Source organism: Lycorma delicatula, chromosome 6, assembly GCF_047948215.1.
Source record: "Lycorma delicatula isolate Av1 chromosome 6, ASM4794821v1, whole genome shotgun sequence".
In the NCBI taxonomy this organism is placed as follows: domain Eukaryota; kingdom Metazoa; phylum Arthropoda; class Insecta; order Hemiptera; family Fulgoridae; genus Lycorma; species Lycorma delicatula.
The window spans coordinates 158733115-158755324 of record NC_134460.1 but is presented as its reverse complement, the minus strand read 5'-3'; the positions used below and the strand labels follow the sequence as shown (position 1 = coordinate 158755324).

The 22210-nt window shown below is 31.6% G+C and overlaps 1 protein-coding gene across 1 annotated transcript in view; it reads left to right on the top strand.

Moving 5' to 3' along the window:
- Positions 1-22210, top strand: part of Nmdar2 (glutamate ionotropic receptor NMDA type subunit 2) — a 694511-nt gene that overhangs the window by 635356 nt on the left and 36945 nt on the right. Inside the window, exons 11-14 of the mRNA XM_075369831.1 lie at positions 675-790; positions 3902-4025; positions 7378-7538; positions 14679-14860. Coding sequence (XP_075225946.1) covers positions 675-790; positions 3902-4025; positions 7378-7538; positions 14679-14860 — 583 coding nt within the window. The remainder of the gene's footprint in view (positions 1-674; positions 791-3901; positions 4026-7377; positions 7539-14678; positions 14861-22210) is intronic.

Sequence of the window (22210 nt, the reverse complement as noted above, 5' to 3'; positions counted from 1 at the left end):
ATACGGTATTTTTAGTTAGAATCACATTTAATTAAATAAACAAAAAAATATTTTATTTAAATAAAATGATAAATATTTAAAATTAAGTTGTGTATTTAAGCAGTGCATCAGAAACAACCCACGTCATGCGGCTAAAGCCGCGTACCGGGAAAGTCCTACGTGTGTTGTAAGCTTTCTTTTTTGATACGATTAACTAATGTGATTCACTAATGAATTTACAGCGAGTCAAAAGTTGAACTCAGTTGAACTACACCTAAAACTTCATAAATGGTTTATTAATGGCGAGCATAAGAAATTATTAAAGTAAAACCGTTTTTTCAATTTAAACTTATTTTAGCCTTTCTGTAAAAATGTTTACATAATTAAAAGTACTAACAGCGTATTGGTAATTTCTCTATGAACTTTGGCTTTTCATCCTTTCATATTTTTCATACGCTACAAAATTCCATTTCCGTATCCCATACAAGTTTCAAGCTTATATGGCGATATCACCAAAATAATTTAACAAAGTTGAAAAATAAATAAAGCATCGTTTTCAATCTGAATACGTGAGATTTGCGTCGCTATATACTATATATTCCGTACCGAGCAGCTTGAATACATACATATATAATGTTTGCAAGGTGTTAAGTTTAAGACTTAAATTTTTTTCTGAGTATTAATTTTTGTTTCAGAAAGTGGCACCGGTATCTAATCACAGGTTTTCGCTTTTTCGTACATATTGGCTAGTATGGGCAGTGTTATTCCAAGCAGCTGTTCACGTCGATTCGCCTCGTGGATTCACTGCAAGGTAAAATCTATCTTAGTCAATAAGTAATATTTAAATTTTATAATATATCAGTTTATTATAATTCTACACATACTTTTTTTCCAGCGTTTTAAAGGTGATTGTGTATTTTTACGGTTCCAAATTTGAATAAGTGAATTAAAAATTACTGAATATTTAAATGAAGTAATTGGATTTTATTTTTTCTGTCAGTAGTTTTTTCTTTTTAACCTCCGGGGCCGGGAATGTTTTGTAGCGTGTAAAAATGCCATGCCTGACAGGGATTTGTTACTTGATATGATCGATCATTTCTGGTATCACCTCTATCTTTGATCCTCCCTCTGTACCGATTGCGTGATCGTTTCGTCAATCGCTTGAAAATAGCGGCCTTTCCGAATCTCTCGTTTTATGATAGTGTTACCGATCGTCAGATTTAAAGTTTTTACCATTAAACAGATTTAAAAAAATGCTGCGACAGAAACGTTCGTACTGATATCCTGAATGTAAAATTAGTAAGGAAATCAACGAAAACGGTAAAGTAAAAGGAATTTGAAAATAGAATTTTGCTGTTTAGAGTTTTTTATTGGTAAATTGATTCAAGAGATTTAAAATTAATTTTTAGTAATATTGAGCGCTCACCATAAAACAATACGAAAGACTACAATAAGTATTTGATCAGCAGTACGATCAAAGACAAAAGTTATATCTGAACATCTAAAATATAGATGACATCAATTTTCATTAATCTACACTCTGATCGGTCAAGATAGAAATGACATCATAGAAAGTCTGAGTGAATCTGAGAGAACTGGGAATTCTGATAGTAAATTATTACTTTTGAAGCAGACCGGCTATATTTTAACACTACTTTTATATTGTATATATAATTTTGTATTTTAGAGTGCAGCTTTATCTACTAAATCTAAATAACCGTTTTAGCTTTTACAGAGCTGCCCCTACTGAACTACAAGAATATTAAATACAATGAAAAACCTCCAGTTCGTTAATGATTAGCACGACTCTATCAGGCATTTATCAAAGACCCATAGAACAATTAATTCTATGTAGTACATCCTAGTAGAACACATTAATATGAATTGTTTTTAAAATGAATAAAAATTTGTTTAAATGTTGCTACCTAAGGCAATTCCAATATATTTTTTCAGTACTGAGTAAGCAGTAGCAATTAAAGAAATGAACTATAAAAAATCAACCGGAATAGATGAACCTCCTAAAGAATTTTATAAATGCTTAAAGGAGGAAGTAGTGAAATAAATAGTTGAACTGTGCAGTAGGATATACAGTACAAGAGAAGACATGAAGACTTAATTATACCAAATCAAAAGAAAACTGGTATGTAAAGACCAGCCAAAGACAAATAGATAGACCAGACAGATAAAGACAGATAAAGACAGTAGATTTAATAATCCGTGCTTCAAAATATCATTAAGAGTCCTAAATTGGAGGTGGGTAAAAATAATAGAAATGAATCCAGAGGAAAGGAAAAAAATAATTCAGTAAAGGAAAAGGAACTAGATGCCATTAGGCTGTTAAAACGGTTAGAGAGAGATATTTAGAGGAAAGGATTGACACTGTATTTCACAAATTTAGAAAATTTCTAAAATGATAGAAAATAAAATGATAGAGATTCTTAAAGATAAAAAAGTAGAATGGAAAGACAAAAGGTTAATTAAAGGAGTTTACATGAGAAAAACATCAACAGTGAAAGTAAATAAGAATATGACTGACTGAGAGGGTCTAGGTTGAGATGTTAGCCAAAGATGTTGCCTCTCACTGACACCGTTCAATATTTACATTGCAGATATAAGAAATACATTAGAAAAAAGAGAAGAAGGAATAAGTGTAGGAGGATAAAAAAATGATTTCATAAGTTGTGCTGATGACATGTAATTCCAGCTGACAGCACATCTGCACTTCTAAGATTATTAACATTTTTGGAGGAAGGACTGAAAAAGTATGGAATAAAAATAAATACAGAAAAACTAAAATAATGGAAGTAAACAACAAAGAGGATTTAATAGTAAAGACAAGTGAAGGAAGAATTGAAAAAATAAAAAATTAAGATATTTGGGTATTACGGCGACAAAGGACTGGAAAAGCGCAATGGAAATAATAGGAAGTCTTCAGTAAGAAGAGAATACTAGCAGTAGAAGTCTGGTTTTTACTAGAATTAAGGAGTTAAAGAAGAGGAAGAGGAAGAGGATAGCCAACTGTAATATATGGAGTGTTCTATTGTACAGAAGTGAAGCACGATTGATGAGGAATAGAAAAAGGAGCTGGATCAAGGGATTTTGAGATGCGGATATGAAAAATGATGGAGAAAGTAAGATGGATAGATAAAGCGAGGCATGAGGAAGTAATGAATAGGATTAAAGAAGAAAGAGCATTTATGCGAGAAGTCACACAAAAGAAAAGGAAACCGGTTGCGACATGTGGTTGGAGAGAGTAGAGTTTTGACAGCTGAAGGGGAAAGGAAGTGAGAAATACTAAGGATGAATTTAATAGATGAGGTGAAGCTTGGAAACTACAAGGGAAGGAAGAAAAAGGTTTGGTACAGAAATGGATGGAGACAGCAGTTTCGTAAGGGACCTGCCAATAGGCAGAACACCAGATGATGATAATGGGTAAGCAGTACTCGATGATACCATACCTAACAGCGAGTATTGTGTTACTTTGAAAGGAATAAAGATTGCAAAGATAGTGAAGTTTTCCAAAATGTACACGTATAACTTTTCACATCAATTATCAATTTGTACAATATTGTTACCTTCAGTCATTTTTATTTGAAAAAAAATCCAATTTTCTTAATAATAATTGTAATTCCTTTCATTAGCACAAAATGAAGGAATCTACAGGAGTTTAATAATGAATATAGTTTTTTTCAGGAAATCCCGATAGAGAGTAAATTTAGCTTCAAAAAATTAAAACCACTTAAACCTGCAATTCAGATTGTCCATTGTAACTTAATTGTCACCTCTTACTGAAAAATAAAACAATAAAATTGCAAAATGATTGTCAATAACCAGTTATCTTTAGTTGCTTAATATTTTTAATTATTAAAATAATAATTAGACTAATAACAGTTGAATATGTTTATTTTATAATTCTTTGCAGGTTTATGACCAACATATGGGCTATGTTTGCTGTTGTATTTCTAGCTATATATACTGCCAACCTTGCAGCCTTCATGATAACTAGAGAGGAATTTCATGAATTCTCAGGAATTGATGATTCCAGGGTATGTATTCATTGTTTCACTTTCATAACATTTACATCACATTTTTAATGGCTTAAATTTTTTTCTACTTGTTTCTTCTTTTCCAATGTATGTAAAACCTTATCTAGTGATCACCTGCTAGAAGTGCACCACTAAATAAATAAGGGATACTGCTGTCAACATGGTTGAATACTATAAACCTGCTTTAAATATCTGGGGGCTTTCAGAATATTGTATGTTTCAACCAATCAAATGATTGAAATTTATGTACATTTTAAATGTAAAAATGCAAGGTCTCTTAAAAGTGCATGAATTACCAAAGGAGAGAGACAGAGGGATAGAAAAAAAAGAATGAAGGAAAGAGAAAAATCAACACTTGCATGCAGTCTTCTCTGAGTGATGACAGTGTGATATTCACATGACAAGGTTCTTAACCTAGATCAGCGTTTCTCAACCTGGGGATCGCGGTGATATGAAAAATGATATGAAATTATCCTACAACTTTACACGTAATAATAATGAAATCATTTTTATTTACGTATTAAGAAGAAAAATCATTTATCATAAAAATTTTTCTTACATTATAAAAACATGTAAAGAAAATAAATTAATGAGATGGTTACGTTTGTTTTTCATTTAAAAGCTTTTCCATACTTGAATCTATGTTAAAAATGCATAAAAGCAAATTTTTTTAACTGATAAAAGACAATTTCTATATTTAGCTTTTTACACAACCATAGATGAAAAACCCTTTTCACAGAGGGAAGACATGGCGAAAAAGATTAATATTTTCAATGCTTCTGTGACTATATCTCCATAATCACTTTGACGAGCAAGCCAAAATGTAAGCTAAACCTTCAGATGTGAATGGTTGTAATATTTTATTGGCAGACATTTCGATGAGCTGGTCGTAAATCTCAACCGGTAATTTAGCAGATGCAGCAACGTTTTCATTAAAAATATTTATACCCACCTCTTCGAAAAATCATTTTTATCTTCTGGGAAATACTCTGCCAACTGAATTTTTAGCTCATGCAAATGCACCTTCATGCTATTCAAACTGTGGTGAATAATAGTATCTTCTTCATCGAAGTTTTTCTTAAAGTAATCAGAAGTGAGTGGAAGTATATCAAAATTTTTTGCTTTGAAGACGAATAATCCAAATATCAGACTTCTTAATGAAGGTATGAACTTTATCATTTATAAAATGTTTTTTATCATATCCTTGTAGATTCACATTCAATTCGTTAAAATGCAAAAATTCATCAGATAAGTTAGCCGACAGTAACATATATTTATTTTGTAAAAACATTCAGAATGAAATTTTGTTTATTCTGGAAAAATATTATTAATTCATCTTGCAATTCTATAACCGGGTTTATACTTCCCCTGTGATGCCATCTGACTTCTGTATGGAAAAGAAAAGATTTTTCTTTTCGCCCATTTCATCATATAGTTTAGCAAACAGCCAATTCTGTAATGGTCAACTTTTAATAAAGTTATCCGTTTTTACAGTTTTACAAAGAATTTGTTTGAATTTTCCAGTATATTTTTTGTGGCAAGAGCATGTCTGGGAAGGAAGCAGTGCATCCATTCTGCCCTTGGTATAAGATGATCTCATTTTTTTCAGAAATTCACTGTTTCTTGTTATCACCTTTGCACCATCTCTACATACTGCAATATATTTTGTCCACTCTATGTCATAGTTTTTAGTAGCCTCATAAAAAAACATCAAAAATACATTGTCCTGTTGCTTGACCAGGTATTGATTTGCAAAACATATTTTCTTTGACTGATCTGACCCTATCGCTTTCATATCTCACAAAACATAAGAACTGAGACATGTGTGCCACATCTGTTGATTCATGAAACTGAATACTGAAAAATTCACTTGAACTCACTTGCTCAAATATCTGATAGCGAACATCGGCAGCCATGTCATGGATTCGCCTTGATATTGTGTTGTTAGAAAGCAGAATATTTTTCATTTTTTTTGTTCTGCCACAACTGTTTAAACATTGACCAAATCAGTTACAGTAGGTACTGTAATATGAGGTTTTCTGTAATTGTCTAGAGGTTTGGACATCTTAGCTGTTCTTAATGCTACAAGATAAGATGCTTCAGGTGTACTTTTATCAGTGTGGTTTGATTTACAAATAAAAGCTTGTGTATTTCTGATTTCTCAAAGTATATAATATTCTTTTGAAAAATTCTAAGGGTTGCTTTTATGATCTAGATGTTTAGTTTCCAAGTGGGCTTCATGCTTTCATAGGAGAGGACTTGAAAGCAAATAACACATTGTGACTTTCCATCCAATGAGGTAAAACCATAATTTAAATGACTGTCATTGTACAATCTTGTCTTTTTACCAATTGACTCACTGGATGTATATGCTTCAATTCGTTTTTTCACAAATTTATCCATTTTGCAAAGAATCTAACTGAAAAACAAAACAAAAACCCAGTTATACTGATTGACCACACACTAAAAAACCGAGATCTTAATTATTATTTCTGTCATTGAAACTATGCTTTTAAAAACTAGGCACCAGACACATGCTTCGCATTAGAAACCAAACTGACATTCTGCAATCCCTTATGACTCTTATAATGCTGAAAGCACAACATATCATATGCATGTTCAAACATGATGCTCTCCAGCAAATATTATGCAAGCAGACCAAATTACAAGGAGCACATACAAATAAAGTTGGAATCTGTAAATTGCTCATGTTTGTACACATGATACATGCATGTTAATACCCGTCGCTATCATCACAGCTAAATAGTTTGAACTAAGTTGCATTGGGTTGGGGTTAAGAGATCGCAAAATATGCAATATATATATTTTTTTTTACTTTTTGGGTCATGGAGCTAAAAAGGCTGAGAATCACTGCCTCAGATAATGGGATTTATCGTATTTTTGTTAAGCTGCAATTTCAATACCATAATTTTATCTTCAGTTCCTTATTAGTACCAAAACTAATGTATTTGGTGTCAGCAATTACCTTAGTTGCCCGTATTTCCAAAAACAACTGATATGGAACTACTCTCTAATTAATCTGTTTCTTATTTTGTGTCTGACCTAGAAAATGTATAAGATTATCAAAAACATATCAGAATGTATTCTTTTTACTCTTTTATCTGTATTTTGTAATTTTAATATAAAATATGCAGTAATAACTTTTATTGAAGTTAAATGATTGAATATATAACTTGGGTGTTGCAGCTAAGGTGAATGTATGCACAGTGTCAATTTAACGTTAGTTTTTTTTTTTTTTTATCTTAGTGTTTCATACTTGCTATGATAGAAAAATATTAATAAATGTTACTTTTCAAATGTGTAATTTTTATTTTCTTGTTTTATTTTTCAGTTAGCTAAACCATATAGCACAAAACCTATGTTCAAGTTTGGTACCATACCATGGAGTCACACTGATTCTACACTAAAAAAGTACTTTAGTGAAATGCATAACTACATGAAACAATTTAATAAAACAAATGTTGTTGAAGGAGTTGCTGCAGTCACTAGCGGGTATGTTAAAATTGTAATATTCTGTTATAGTTGGTTTGCTAACTTTACACTCACCAGCTGTTGTTATTGGTAAAGTGACTTTTTCAAGTGGATATTGATTTTTAATCAAATCTTACAAGCCTTTCTAATCTTATCAGCTTATTATTCATCGGCTGAAATTATAACTGATTTGAGTAGGTTAGGACTATATAAAAAATTTTTCTTATTGTAAATCATATAACTGTGAATCATCGGTCTCTAAAAGCTTATATGCATGTAGCTGAAGTTGTGTTTCTTCTTAATAGTATAATATGAAGTCCCTCCAATCAAAATTCAAAATACGGCAACCAATATTTTACAGTGAAAAAGTTATGTTTTTTCTAATAATTACATAAAAATTATATGTGATTGATAAAATTATGGTAGAAATTCACACTGTACAAAGTTTTATTGTTTGTTTTATTATAATATGTTCTTCAAAACACACTAAAATTGAATTAGAATTGTATGAACTAGTTTTAAGTTATCACATCTTTAATTTGATATTTTTTATATAATAATTCAAAGACGGTAGTTTATCTCCTTCAGACTAGAGAAACTTTCTTTTTCCTGTTTAGCCTCCAGTAACTACCGTTTAGATAATTCTTCAGAGGATGAATGAGGATGATATGTATGAGTGAGTGTAAATGAAGTGTAATCTTGTACATTCTCAGTTCGACCGTACCTGAGATGTGTGGTTAATTGAAACCCAACCACCAAAGAACACCGGTATCCACGATCTAGTATTCAAATCCATGTAAAAATATCTGGCTTTACTAGGACTTGAACGCTGTAACTCTCGACTTCCAAATCAGCTGATTTGGGAAGACGCGCTCACCACTAGACCAACCTGGTGGGTTAGACTAGAGAAACTGGATCTGATTTAAATGAATGAAAATCTGAATAAATAGAAAATGATTAGATCCCTTAGCCTGTTGAGAAGCCATTAAGCATGAAGTTTAAAAAATAAACTTGAAATCATTTTTTTGTAATGAAGTAATATTCAAACTTTGTTTAAAATAGCTTTGAAAAAAGAGGCTAAAAGTAGAGGATAGGCCTACAGCAGAGTAAACCATATTATTAACATTCAATAACAGCTTATAAGTATACAAACACATGCTAACTGTCTGTAATCTTTAATTTATGATAATTAAATTAGAAAATTTTTTAATTTTCAATTTTAAAAAAATTAATAGAATAAATTCATTTTACTATTTGAATGTGACCATGAACAACAGATTACTGATAATAATCAAAAGTATTGTTATAATCTAAAAAATAGAAAGGAAATTCAAGCACCATCACAATATTGAGGTGAATCATTTCAACAGAACCCAAAATTTATGTTGTTAAAAGAAGTACCAACAGATAATAATGAGGCTGTAATATTAAGGAATGTTAAGCATTGGGAAACTGTAATGAATAATGAAATGAATTCATTATACAAGAATAAGACATGGGAATTGTGAATTTACCATTTCAATGTGCAGTGATTGATAACAGATGGCTTTTTCCATAAAAATGAATTTCAAACATGAAATTATTCAGTATAAAGTTCATTTAGTGGTAGGGGTTTCAATAAAAGAAAAGGATATGATTTTAACGAGATTTTCAAATTGAATGTGTTATCAGATTAGAACCATGAGAGCTCTGCAGGGTCCCACTATTTAGCATGATTGGAGTATTAAACATATTAATGTGGAAACAGCTTTCTTGAATAGTACCTTAGAAGAGAATATACATATGCAACAACCACAGGGATGTAATGAGAGTACAAGTCATGTGTATAAATTACTTAAAAGTTTGGCTGAAACAGGTTTTGAAGTATTGGTAAAAATATATAATTGAATTCCTTGGAACTTCTAATTTACAGGACAGTTGTGCAATCCTTGTATGTTTTATAATGAGACATTTTTTTCATACTATTTTTCCACGATGGATTAGTTATGAGAATAAATGAAGAATTAAAAGTACATGATGATGATAAAAGACATAGGAACAGAGATCATGAACTTTCCAAAAGAAGCCAATCAATTAGAAGGGATAATAGAATTTGAGAGATTTTGAAAGAGACAGAGAAAGAGGTAGGGAGACAGATAGAGAAAGATCAGGGCAGAAATAGAGATAGGAGAGAAAGAGATAGAGATATAAACCGTGATCATGATAAAAGAAGATAATCAGATAGCCATGATTGGCATGATTCTAGATCACATAAGAGTTAATTGCAAAAATGTGTACCCTTATCATCTATGAAAGCAGAATATGTGGTTGTTTGTGAGACTTAAATATCACTTATGTGGTTAAATAAATTACTGAAAGAAATCGGAACTATTGATCAAAATTCCATTCTTGTGATCTACATTGACAACCAGAGTACTATTAAATTCATTAGAAACCCTATTTTCAACGAACAATCAAAACATATAGACACATTATCACTACATCAGATAATTAGTTGTATATAGATAAATAGCAATGAAATATACTCCATCTGAAGAAAAAGCAGCAGATATTTTCACAATCTTTATCATCAAATAAATTAAATCGAATGAAAAATTTTATTGGGATTACCACTACATGATCTTTTGATGGTTATTATATTTGCGTAAGAATATTTCAGGAGAGTGTTAGCGATATATGTAAATATTCATATATTAAGTTAACACGTATTAAAATATAGACTATCAATTGATGATTCACATATGAGTTCTTTAGATGTATCTTCTTTTGTTATTATTGGTTGGTTACTATGTTGTTGTTGTTAGTAGATGTTTTTCATGTCGTCAAGTCAGTTAATAAAATATAGTGCAGCTAATCAGATGTTTCAAAACTGGATGTTTTATTATATTGTAGCTTATATTAATTATGGACCTCTAACATAAACCGAGTGATATAATGAAAATATTTGAATAGGTTTTCTTACTGGTATCTTGCTGTTGGTGTTGTTTTATTGTTAGTGATTTGCATGTTAATATTTTTGGTTTGTCGCATTATCAAGTTATTTTGTAGTTTATTATAATAGTCATTTAGTGTTCTGATGTTCCCCTGTTTTATATGTTCTCTGATAGGACTTGTATATACACAAATGTTTTCTTTATTGCTCAATGCACTTTCTTCACATTGAGTAGATCACTCAGCTTTCCTGTTAGGTTATTTCATGGAGGTTGGGATGGCTGTAAGGGGAGATGTGAAGTCCATCAAAAAAAGTTGTTATTATTTATTATTATTATTATTTGAATGATAATTATACAAATTAATTATCTGAATAATTTGAATTATTATTATTTGAATAATGTGTTTGATTTTGATTGTTTTTTTATTTATTGTGGTCTCTCTCTCTCTCTCTCTCTCTTTGGTATTCAATCTTATGATTGATTGGTCAATCATAAGATTGACCAATCAAAGTCTCCAGAGTCCTCTATCCTGAGCCTTCCTTTTCAGCTTGAGAGGTTTCACAATTCACATCCCTCATAGTCTGCTTCATGTATTCCAGCCATCCTCTCCCACAATGATTCTTCCTTTTAATCATTCCCTCAGCAATAATTTGGAGCAGCTTGTTGTGTCATTTGGCTAGTATGTGGCCAATTAGCACATCTCTTCTCTTTGCGAGAACATTCTTCATTCATGTTCTTCATTCATCCGGCTAAGAACTGCATTACTCGTAACTCTTTCAACCCACCTGATTCTAACCATTTGCCTGTATCACCACATTTCAAAGACCTCCAGCTTCCTTCTACCCGCAGATCTGATTGTCCAACTTTCGCTACCATACAGAATGTACATTCCATGTGTACATTGTTAAAAGCTGTTTCCTTACATCCAAATTTGTATTGGTAGTACAAAACAATGTTTCTTCCTGTTAAAGGCAATTCTCATTTTTATTTCCTTGGAACTTCTCCTGTCTTACGTAATTGTATTGCCTATGTACTTAAATTTGTTAGTCTGTTGGTGAGTCTCACCATTCAGTTTAATCTATGCACTTTTAAATACCTGACCACATACTATTGTTTGGTTTTTGTTCTGTTTATTGTAAGGTTGTAATCTTTAGTAAATATGGTATCCATTTTTTCAATAATGTCGATCATATACTTTTCATTATCTGCGATCACGGCAATGTCGTCAGTAAATCGTAGCATATCAATTTTCTATCCCTGGATGCTAATGCTCTCTCTCTGACTTCTTCCTTCACTTGATCTAGTAAGTTAAACAAAATAGGTGGCAATTGACAAACCTGTTACACCACTTTATGCACTTTTACTCTCTCTTGATCTCCCATTCTGACAATTGTCTCCTCATTTCTGTATAAAGTCTAGATGATCCTTTGATCCTTACATCTGATCCGATTCTTTTTGAGTATCTTGAAAATGTTGTCCCAGTTCACTTGATTGAATGCCATTTCAAGATCAATAAAGGTGATATAGACAAATTTGTCCTTTTTTAGGCTCTTTTATATTAATAATCTTTAAGCTAATATAGCTTCTCATGCACCTCTTTCTCTTCTGAAGCCAAACTGATCTTCACTCAGGACCATGTCTAATGTCTTGTCTATTCCTTGCAATAGCGTAGGTGTTATGATTTTGGATGCATGAGAAATTAGACTTATTGTGAGGAAGTCTTCACATTTAATCACACTTGTTTTCTTTGGTTAGGTCATGCCATGACATTTTCATTGAAAAGTGAATGCATCAAAGTTTTTTTCTCGTTTGATGACTGAACAACAGAAAGAACATTGAATGGATGGAGTGTAGTCGCCAACTTCTTGAACAAGGCGATGAAGATGAAACATTCATACAAAAGGCTATAACAGGAAACAAAAGCTGAGTTTATGGCTGTGGTATTGAGACAAAAGTTCAATCATCACAATGGATTGGCATAGGATCTCCATGTTCCAAGAAAGCACATCAGTCTTGATCCAATGTCAAAGTGATCCACTCTCTTTTTTTAAATTTTGATGGAATTGTACATTTTGAATTCTTGCCTCAAGGTGAAACAGTGAACCATATGTACTACTAAGGCATTTTACAATGGTTACAAGAAAATATCCGCAAAAAGAGACCAGAGTTGTGGCGAAACAACTCATGGTACTTTCATCATGACAATATGCCTGCACACTCAGCTTTGACAATTTGTCAGTTATGTGCCAAAAATCAGATGACTGTCCGTCCTCCTTCAGCCTCCCCGTTCGCTAGACTGCTCCTTCAATATTTTCTTATTTCTGAAATTAAAATCAGTGATGGAAGGACACTGTTTTGAGACTATTGATAACATTAAAGCAAATTTGTCACGGACCTTAAAGGCCACTTGAAATTAAGCTATTCAAGACTGCTTTGTAAAGTAGAAACCACTGGGAAAAGTAAGGGAGGAAAGTACTTTGAAAGGGATAAGGAAGAGGACGGATAATCTGTAAAATTAATAACAAAGATTAAAAAATAAATTTTGGCTATTTTCTGAACAGACTTCATAGTACGTAGTGAAAATTGCAGTACTGTTGGGCTTGTGTGTTTGTCAGTGTTACTATTAATTGCACTGTTTAATCTTGCTTATTTTATTTGTAGTTTTAATGGCAATCTTTCAGGCCCTCTTTCTTGAAAATATCGATTATCTTTAATAATTCATTGAACAAGTGTATAGCTGTTTGTATCATCTGTTACAATCTGTATTTTGATTTTATTCTGTACAGTATGTAATATTTTGTCTGTAATCAGTTAGATCATTAAATCAAGCCTGATATTAAACTTAATTGAGTTTTACATGAACCTAATAACAGAAGAGGGTGTGTATTTTATGTAATGTAACATGTTTGAAAAAAGTACTTACTTATGCTGAGTAGCAGGTCGATTTGTGGAACAATATAATTATGATTGTCAGGAAAAATGTTGTTAGTTGTAGTGGGTTTTCTACATATTTTTTTTAAAAACAGATGTCTATTTTGGATATGATAAAACAAGCAAGTTAAGATTCTGCAGTGGACTGTAAGTTAGGATGTGTAAATGTTTTATGAATGAGGAATATATTCCTTTAACAAGGTAACATAAAAAAACATTGCTTGCATACAATTTAAAAAATTCTTCTTGACAAGTATCTTATTTAACTGTAAGATACTTGTCAAACCAAAAAAAATTTATGACAAAGCCATCATTTAAATAAACAAAATAATATGTTAAGTAAAATTTTTACCTGTATAATATTAATATTATACAAATAAAGTATAATATTCCATTACATACTAAGAGGTTTCTTAACTATTTTAAGATGTTTGCCATTAACAAAAGCACCAGTAACAACTACACAATGAAGGAATGATTGCCTTAGATAAATGAAAGAAATATTTTTCATATTATCTGTAAAAGATTTGATGAGTTTTATTATTTTAAAGTATTATCATATCATGACATCCTAATAAATGAACAAATATGTTCAAATTATATATTACAATAATTATTGTTATTCAGCAATCTTTCTAAAATGCTTGTAAATGCCCTGTTATGTTGCTTTATGTAATAGTAAATATATGGAAGTTTTATTGTGATATTTGGAATTATTTTTTTTAGAAATTCATATTCCAAACTTGTCAGAATAGTGTTATTCTGACAAGTTTTGAATATGATATTCCTTCTGTACAATAGTGTTGCTTCATCCTTATAAGCAGGTGAAATTTTAAAGAAAATTATAGATCTTTATTGATTGTACTCTATTCCTTTAATTATAATTATAAACAGACTAAATCTTCAAAATTTCATAGGTTTCTACTCTAATAAAATCATTTTCCTATGAGTAACCATTAAGGAAGAGTAATAATATTATTGATATCCATTGTGATAATCCCCAGATATTGCTGGATTTTTTCTACAAAAAAAAAAATAATAAACGCTTAGCTGAAGACATGTAGAATATGAGTATTTTGTTGAGATTTGAGTTACCTCTGTTCATCATCAATATTATATAAATATTGTTAAGTAGTAGGAGTGAATATTTTTGGTTATGTTGTTTCTTGTAGCAACATGTGAAAAAGATGATTCTTACCAATGCAGTACATCATTATTTCTGCCATGTAGTATGCTATCTATTGTAAGTTGTATTATTTTATTTTATTTAATTTACTTAATTTTATAATTGTTTCAGTGATCTAGATGCTTTTATTTATGATGGAACAGTGTTAGATTACTTAGTAGCTCAAGATGAAGACTGTAGATTGCTCACTGTCGGTTCTTGGTATGCCAAGACTGGTTATGGCCTCGCCTTTACTAGAAACTCTAAATATGTCCAAATGTTTAACAAGAGACTGCTAGACTTCCGGGAAAATGGTAAATGTATATTCATTTTTTTATTAATAGGAAGAAGGAAATTTTCAATTAATTAATTTCAATCCTAAAAATAATAATAATAGTATGTAATATTTTGTAGAAAGAAGTGTTCTCTATTACTATCAGTAATAATTTAGATTCTAATTATGACATTTAGATCCATGCCCAACCTATTTATGTATTTATTTAGGTCAACAATAACAGACAGATTGCCCAGTTACAGTTGTTTTTTCTATAATAGATAAGAATGAATTTTTGAATCTCATGAAAAAATGCCAAACTCAGAACCTTCCAGATGAAAGGTGAAGAGGAGGCTATCATTGTACCATGACAATTCTAGAAATATTTCACACACACAAGCACATGCGCACACACACACACACACACACACACACACACACACACACACACACACACACACACACATACACAACAAATGTTTTTAGTCATTAATAGTAAGACATTAAAGAATTGCTCATCATTGAGGACATAAATACAGTACTTAATAAATGATTTTTTGAGCCCTATACATTTTTATGTAACATGAGTCATATCTGAAAATTGTTGACTTTCATATTAAGCACTAAAGCATAAGACCAAATTCAGGACAAACGCAGGTTGCCACAACCAAAAATTAAACTAAAGAAATCAGCATAGTTTTTCACCTTGACAATTTTTATTCATTGTAATATACATAAATTATATTACTATATTTAGATTGTGTATTAACTATATTGTGCTTGTAGACATATATAATTATTATTTCAAAAAGTAATTAATAGAGATGTTAAATTATTCAGAGAATCTAATAACTACTGCCTTCATTGTGTTTTAATTATTTTATTAATACTCTTATATCATCCTTTTGCAAATTAATTGAGATAAGATTATTTTTATAATATACATACATGCTTTATTTTTTTATAGAGACCAAAAAAATGTTATTAACATACATTAAAATGAATTTTAGCTGTTAATATGTCTTTCTTTAGCTTTTAACATTTATCATTAAATGTCAATCCTTATTAACATAAGGATTAACATTTCAACCCTACTAGGCCATAGAGTTAACCAACAATTTATAGTTTCACAAATTTCTGTCATAAAACTACATTTACATAAATGATAAAATCATCCTCTATTTTCAGTAGTACAATCCACTTTCCTGAGCTTGTCCTTACAAGCAGATTAAGGCTCCATTAGTAAGTACAAGCTTACAGATATGAATCCTTATCAAATCTGCTGAATTCCTGCTCCAGTTGACTACTTTTATCTCTTTGTCCTGAAAAAACTTGGTTATTTGCTGAAAAACAGTAGATTTCTCAGGCTAAAGTTTTATTAACTCTGCTAACACACTTTCCCCACGCACTTTTCTCCAGTAGTAATAAAAAATGTTCACTATTCATCATACTTTCACCAGGTCCAAATGATCTTGTTCCATTAAATGAAAAATAACCTTTAAACTTCATTTTAGAGGATACTTAAAGGTTTGGTGGATATCTTTTAGATTTAACTTTTCACCATCAGTTCTTTATATGTACTCTTATTCCTTGAACATAAGACTGGAATTCATCAGAAAGCAATAATACCTTTCTCCAAACTTTCCGAGTCCAGTTTTTATAGTTTTGCACATTTAAGTCATTTTTCATCATTGCAGTTGTTTGAGTCCTCCTACCAGTCTCTCCTCCTCTATGAATCATGAGACCTTGCCGTTGGTGAGGGGGCTTGAGTGCTCAGGGATACAGAGTAGCTGGACCGAAGGTGCAACCATATCGGAGAGGTATCTGTTGAGAGCCAGACTAAGGAATGATTCCTGAAAGAGGGCAGCAGCTCTTTCAGTAGTTGTTAGGGGCGTGAGTCAGGACGACTTAAACGGCCGTATCAACATCACTCAGTCCTCTGAGTACTGCGCAGCTGAAAGCAATGGAAAACTACAGCTGTTTTTTTTTTCCAAGAAAATGTGGCTCTGCATTTTCAAAAGCAATAATGGAGGCGCCTTCCTTGGTAAAATATTCCGGAGGTAAAATAATCCCCCGTTCGGATCTCCGGGTGGGGACTACTAAGGAAGGGGTCACCAGAAAAGTAAAAAATAACATTCTACGAGTCGGAGCGTGGAATGTTAGAAGCTTAAAAAAGGTTGGTAGGCTAGAGAATTTAAAAAGGGAAATGGATAGGGTAAACGTGGATATAGTAGGAATTAGTGAGGTTCGGTGGGAAGAGGAAGGCGACTTTTGGTCGGGTGACTTTAGAGTAATTAACTCAGCGTCAAATAATGGGCAGGCAGGAGTAGGTTTCGTGATGAACAAGAAAATAGGGAGGAGAGTGGAGTATTTCAAGACGCATAGCGATAGAGTCATTGTAATAAGGATAAATTCAAAACCTAAACCGACAACGATTGTTAACGTCTATATGCCTACAAGAGCCCATGATGATGATGAGGTAGAATGTGTATACGAAGAGATTGATGAAGCAATTAAACACGTAAAAGGAGATGAAAATTTAATAATAGTTGGAGATTGGAATGCAAGCATTGGAAAAGGCAAGGAAGGAAATATAGTGGGTGAATACGGGCTGGGCAAAAGGAATGAAAGAGGGGACCGACTTATAGAGTTTTGCACGAAGTATAATTTAGTAATTGCCAACACCCAATTTAAAAATCATAATAGAAGAATATACACTTGGAAAAAGCCAGGCGATACTGCAAGGTATCAGATAGATTATATCATGGTTAAGCAAAGATTTAGAAATCAACTCGTGGACTGCAAAACTTACCCTGGAGCAGACATTGATAGCGACCATAATTTGGTGATAATGAAATGTAGATTGGGGTTTAAAAACCTGAAGAAAAGGTGTCAGATGAATCGGTGGAATTTAGAGAAGCTTGAGGAAGAGGAGGTAAAGAAGATTTTTGAGGAGGACATCGCTAGAGGTCTGAGTAAAAAAGATAAGATAGAAAATGTAGAAGAAGAATGGGAGAATGTTAAAAAGGAAATTCTTAAATCAGCAGAAGCGAACTTAGGCGGAATAAAGAGAACTGGTAGAAAACCTTGGGTTTCAGACGATATATTGCAGCTGATGGATGAACGTAGAAAATATAAGAATGCTAGTGATGAAGAAAGTAAAAGGAACTATCGGCAATTAAGAAATGCTATAAACAGGAAGTGCAAACTGGCGAAAGAAGAGTGGATTAAAGAAAAGTGTTCAGAAGTGGAAAGAGAAATGAACATTGGTAAAATAGACGGAGCATACAGGAAAGTTAAGGAAAATTTTGGGGTACATAAATTAAAATCTAATAATGTGTTAAACAAAGATGGTACACCTATATATAATACGAAAGGTAAAGTCGATAGATGGGTGGAATATATTGAAGAGTTATACGGAGGAAATGAATTAGAAAATGGTTTTATAGAGGAAGAAGAGGAAGTTGAGGAGGATGAAATGGGAGAAACAATACTGAGATCTGAATTTAAGAGAGCATTAAAAGATTTAAATGGCAGAAAGGCTCCTGGAATAGACGGAATACCTGTAGAATTACTGCGCAGTGCAGGGGAGGAGGCGATTGATAGATTATAGATTAACTGGTGTGTAATATTTATGAAAAAGGGGAATTTCCGTCAGACTTCAAAAAAAGTGTTATAGTAATGATACCAAAGAAATCAGGGGCAGATAAATGTGAAGAATACAGAACAATTAGTTTAACTAGTCATGCATCAAAAATCTTAACTAGAATTCTATACAGAAGAATTGAGAGGAGAGTGGAGGAAGTGTTAGGAGAAGACCAATTTGGTTTCAGGAAAAGTATAGGGACAAGGGAAGCAATTTTAGGCCTCAGATTAATAGTAGAAGGAAGATTAAAGAAAAACAAACCAACATACTTGGCGTTTATAGACCTAGAAAAGGCATTCGATAACGTAGACTGGAATAAAATGTTCAGCATTTTAAAAAAATTAGGGTTCAAATACAGAGATAGAAGAACAATTGCTAACATGTACAGGAACCAAACAGCAACAGTAGCAATTGAAGAACATAAGAAAGAAGCCATAATAAGAAAGGGAGTCCGACAAGGATGTTCTCTATCTCCGTTACTTTTTAATCTTTACATGGAACTAGCAGTTAATGATGTTAAAGAACAATTTAGATTCGGAGTAACAGTACAAGGTGAAAAGATAAAGATGCTACGATTTGCTGATGATATAGTAATTCTAGCCGAGAATAAAAAGGATTTAGAAGAAACAATGAACGGCATAGATGAAGTCCTACGCAAGAACTATCGCATGAAAATAAACAAGAACAAAACAAAAGTAATGAAATGTAGTAGAAATAACAAAGATGGACCACTGAATGTGAAAATAGGAGGAGAAAAGATTATGGAGGTAGAAGAATTTTGTTATTTGGGAAGTAGAATTACTAAAGATGGACGAAGCAGGAGCGATATAAAATGCCGAATAGCACAAGCTAAACGAGCCTTCAGTAAGAAATATAAGTTGTTTACATCAAAAATTAATTTAAATGTCAGGAAAAGATTTTTGAAAGTGTATGTTTGGAGTGTCGCTTTATATGGAAGTGAAACTTGGACAATCGGAGTATCTGAGAAGAAAAGGTTAGAAGCTTTTGAAATGTGGTGCTATAGGAGAATGTTAAAAATCAGATGGGTGGATAAAGTGACAAATGAGGAGGTATTGCGGCAAATAGATGAAGAAAGAAGCATTTGGAAAAATATAGTTAAAAGAAGAGACAGACTTATAGGCCACATACTAAGGCATCCTGGAATAGTCGCTTTAATTTTGGAAGGACAGGTAGAAGGGAAAAATTGTGTAGGCAGGCCACGTTTGGAATATGTAAAACAAATTGTTAGGGATGTAGGATGTAGAGGGTATACTGAAATGAAACGACTAGCACTAGATAGGGAATCTTGGAGAGCTGCATCAAACCAGTCAAATGACTGAAGACAAAAAAAAAAAAAAAAAACCAGTCTCTAACAATTTGCAACGAACCATTTAGTCATGAACTTTGACTCTGGTTTCTGCAAGATGTTTTTGAAGTTCAAAAATATTTTTTTAGGAATACCTTGCTTTTTCTTATCAAATATGCATCATCATTCTACGAAGTGATAGTCCTTCTCTTCTAACAATTTCCTTTACACTAAAATGATAATGTACCCGTTTCATTGTTCAACTTAATGATTCTATTAATTGTACTTAAACTCACCTTACATCAGGTTTATGTATCTCTGTTAAGTAAAGGAAGTGTTTTCATAAAAAGCTATTATAGTAGCCCACTTCTTAGGTATTACATCCTTTATTAAAAATTCTATATTCAAACAACAAATATACAAAAGGTCAGAAACTAACAATTTGATAAAGTAGTAAGATAAAAAAACTTGCATTTAGTGAATTACAAACTAAGCTCTCAAAACTTTATATCAGTCAGCTGATATTTTAAAGAAACAATCTGTATGTTTACGTTGTAATTGGATTCATACGCCAAACTATTTTAAATTAAACAGAAGTAGCATTTAATTGTTTAGGATGTAACTTTTGTACTAGATTCTCAGTTATGAAGTAAACTTGCGATCCGTTACCTAATGCAGCACAACACATGGTCATCATATTGTAGTTGTTATATTCATCTTGTACATAAACAAAGGCGGTTGCAAGCAAAACTTGAGTTTGATTATTATGTCTTATATGACAATTTTTTATTGATTTTTCAGTTTGATTATGTTACATGTTCTCGAGAGTTTGTTTTACCTGAAACAAAGGATTGCTTGAAAAATGAACTGTGTGATATTATTTTATTCCAGTAAAGGCTTGTGTGATGTCCTTTATTACGTTTAAAACACAATATAGATAAATGACACTCTTTGGCTTGATAACGTGGTTTTAGGCAATTTAAACATAAACAAAACTTTTTGACTTGACTTAGCCTTTCTGAAGGACTAAGTGAAATATATTTGTGAAGTTTATGAGTACTCTTACATATTAAACAAGAAAACAAATTAAAAGCAGTTATTGATTTAATTAGTTTTATTTGATTTGTTACAAGAAAATTTAGTAATGACAGGATTGCTGTAGATGGTGGTACCTTTCAAGGTTCACTACAAATTATCTGCACATTTACATTTTAAAAAGGAAATGAATCAGTCATGGTGACTTTTGTTCTGTTTTAATGGATGTTTTGAACTCTATGCTTGCTGAAAGATCAATTCTGTTTAAGACTAATTGAACTGACAACAAGACATCTAATTAAGTGCTGTCAAAACAGCCTCATAATTAGTTGATAATTCATTTATTAGTTTATGCAACTGAATTGAATTATTCTTGACAGCTGAAGGTTAATTAATGTGATTTGATTTTTTAATAGGTATTTAATGTGATTTGTAGCAGCAGTGAACCTTTTGTTGTGACAGTTACACAAAGAAAATAGGCACTTTTAAAAACTGTATCCATAATAGGAATATTCTTGATTAACCCATGTACTTTCCACAAAGTAATTGAACTTTCGAACATCAGACTACCTTCAATAGTTTATTAACAATGATTCACAAATATCTCTGTAGGAATACCATTCTTTAAAATTACCTTAAAAAGGACAAAATGGCTATTGTCTGTAACTTTTCTGAGAATGTGCTTTTGAACTGTGTCTGAAACTAGAGGATTCAGAATAGTAGTCAGGTCTTTTCCTTTGACCATTCAAAGACTGAAGTTTAACATATAATTCAACTGTATTTTCAAATTCTTCACAATTTATCTCTTCATCAGTAAAATCTGAAATTAATGTCGCTTTGTTTTATACATCTTTGAATTCTTGGTATATAATATGTAAACTATTCTGTTTAAGTCAATAAATTAATGTTTATTTCAACCTCTAAAATACTTATTTGATTTTTAAGTTAAGTCTATGTAGCCTTCAAATTTCTCCTTTGATGAGTTTTTATATCTGGTTCTGTTTCTTTGTGCCCAGCCATTTCATTTTAATTAGGTCAATATATTTAAATAATAAAACTATTAACTATTATGTGGCAGTGTCAAGGAATAACAAGAAATACAATAAGGAGGAATAAATTAAGTATTAACAATGTATGTAGAACAACAAAATACAATGATAAAGATAAGATATAAATATTTTACGATTAAGAAGGAAATGTTATATGAAAGTAAAAATTATGTACGATTAATTAATCGATTGAATGATAGCTGCCAGTAGATTTTAGTAAGAATTAGAATGTGGTACTTGCCGTTTAGACAATAACCTTATCACCTAATATAAACAATTACTACAAAGCATGAGCATTAATGTCATGCTGGACTGTCCACCACGCTGGTTGGATGAGGGTGGAGACATTGAAAT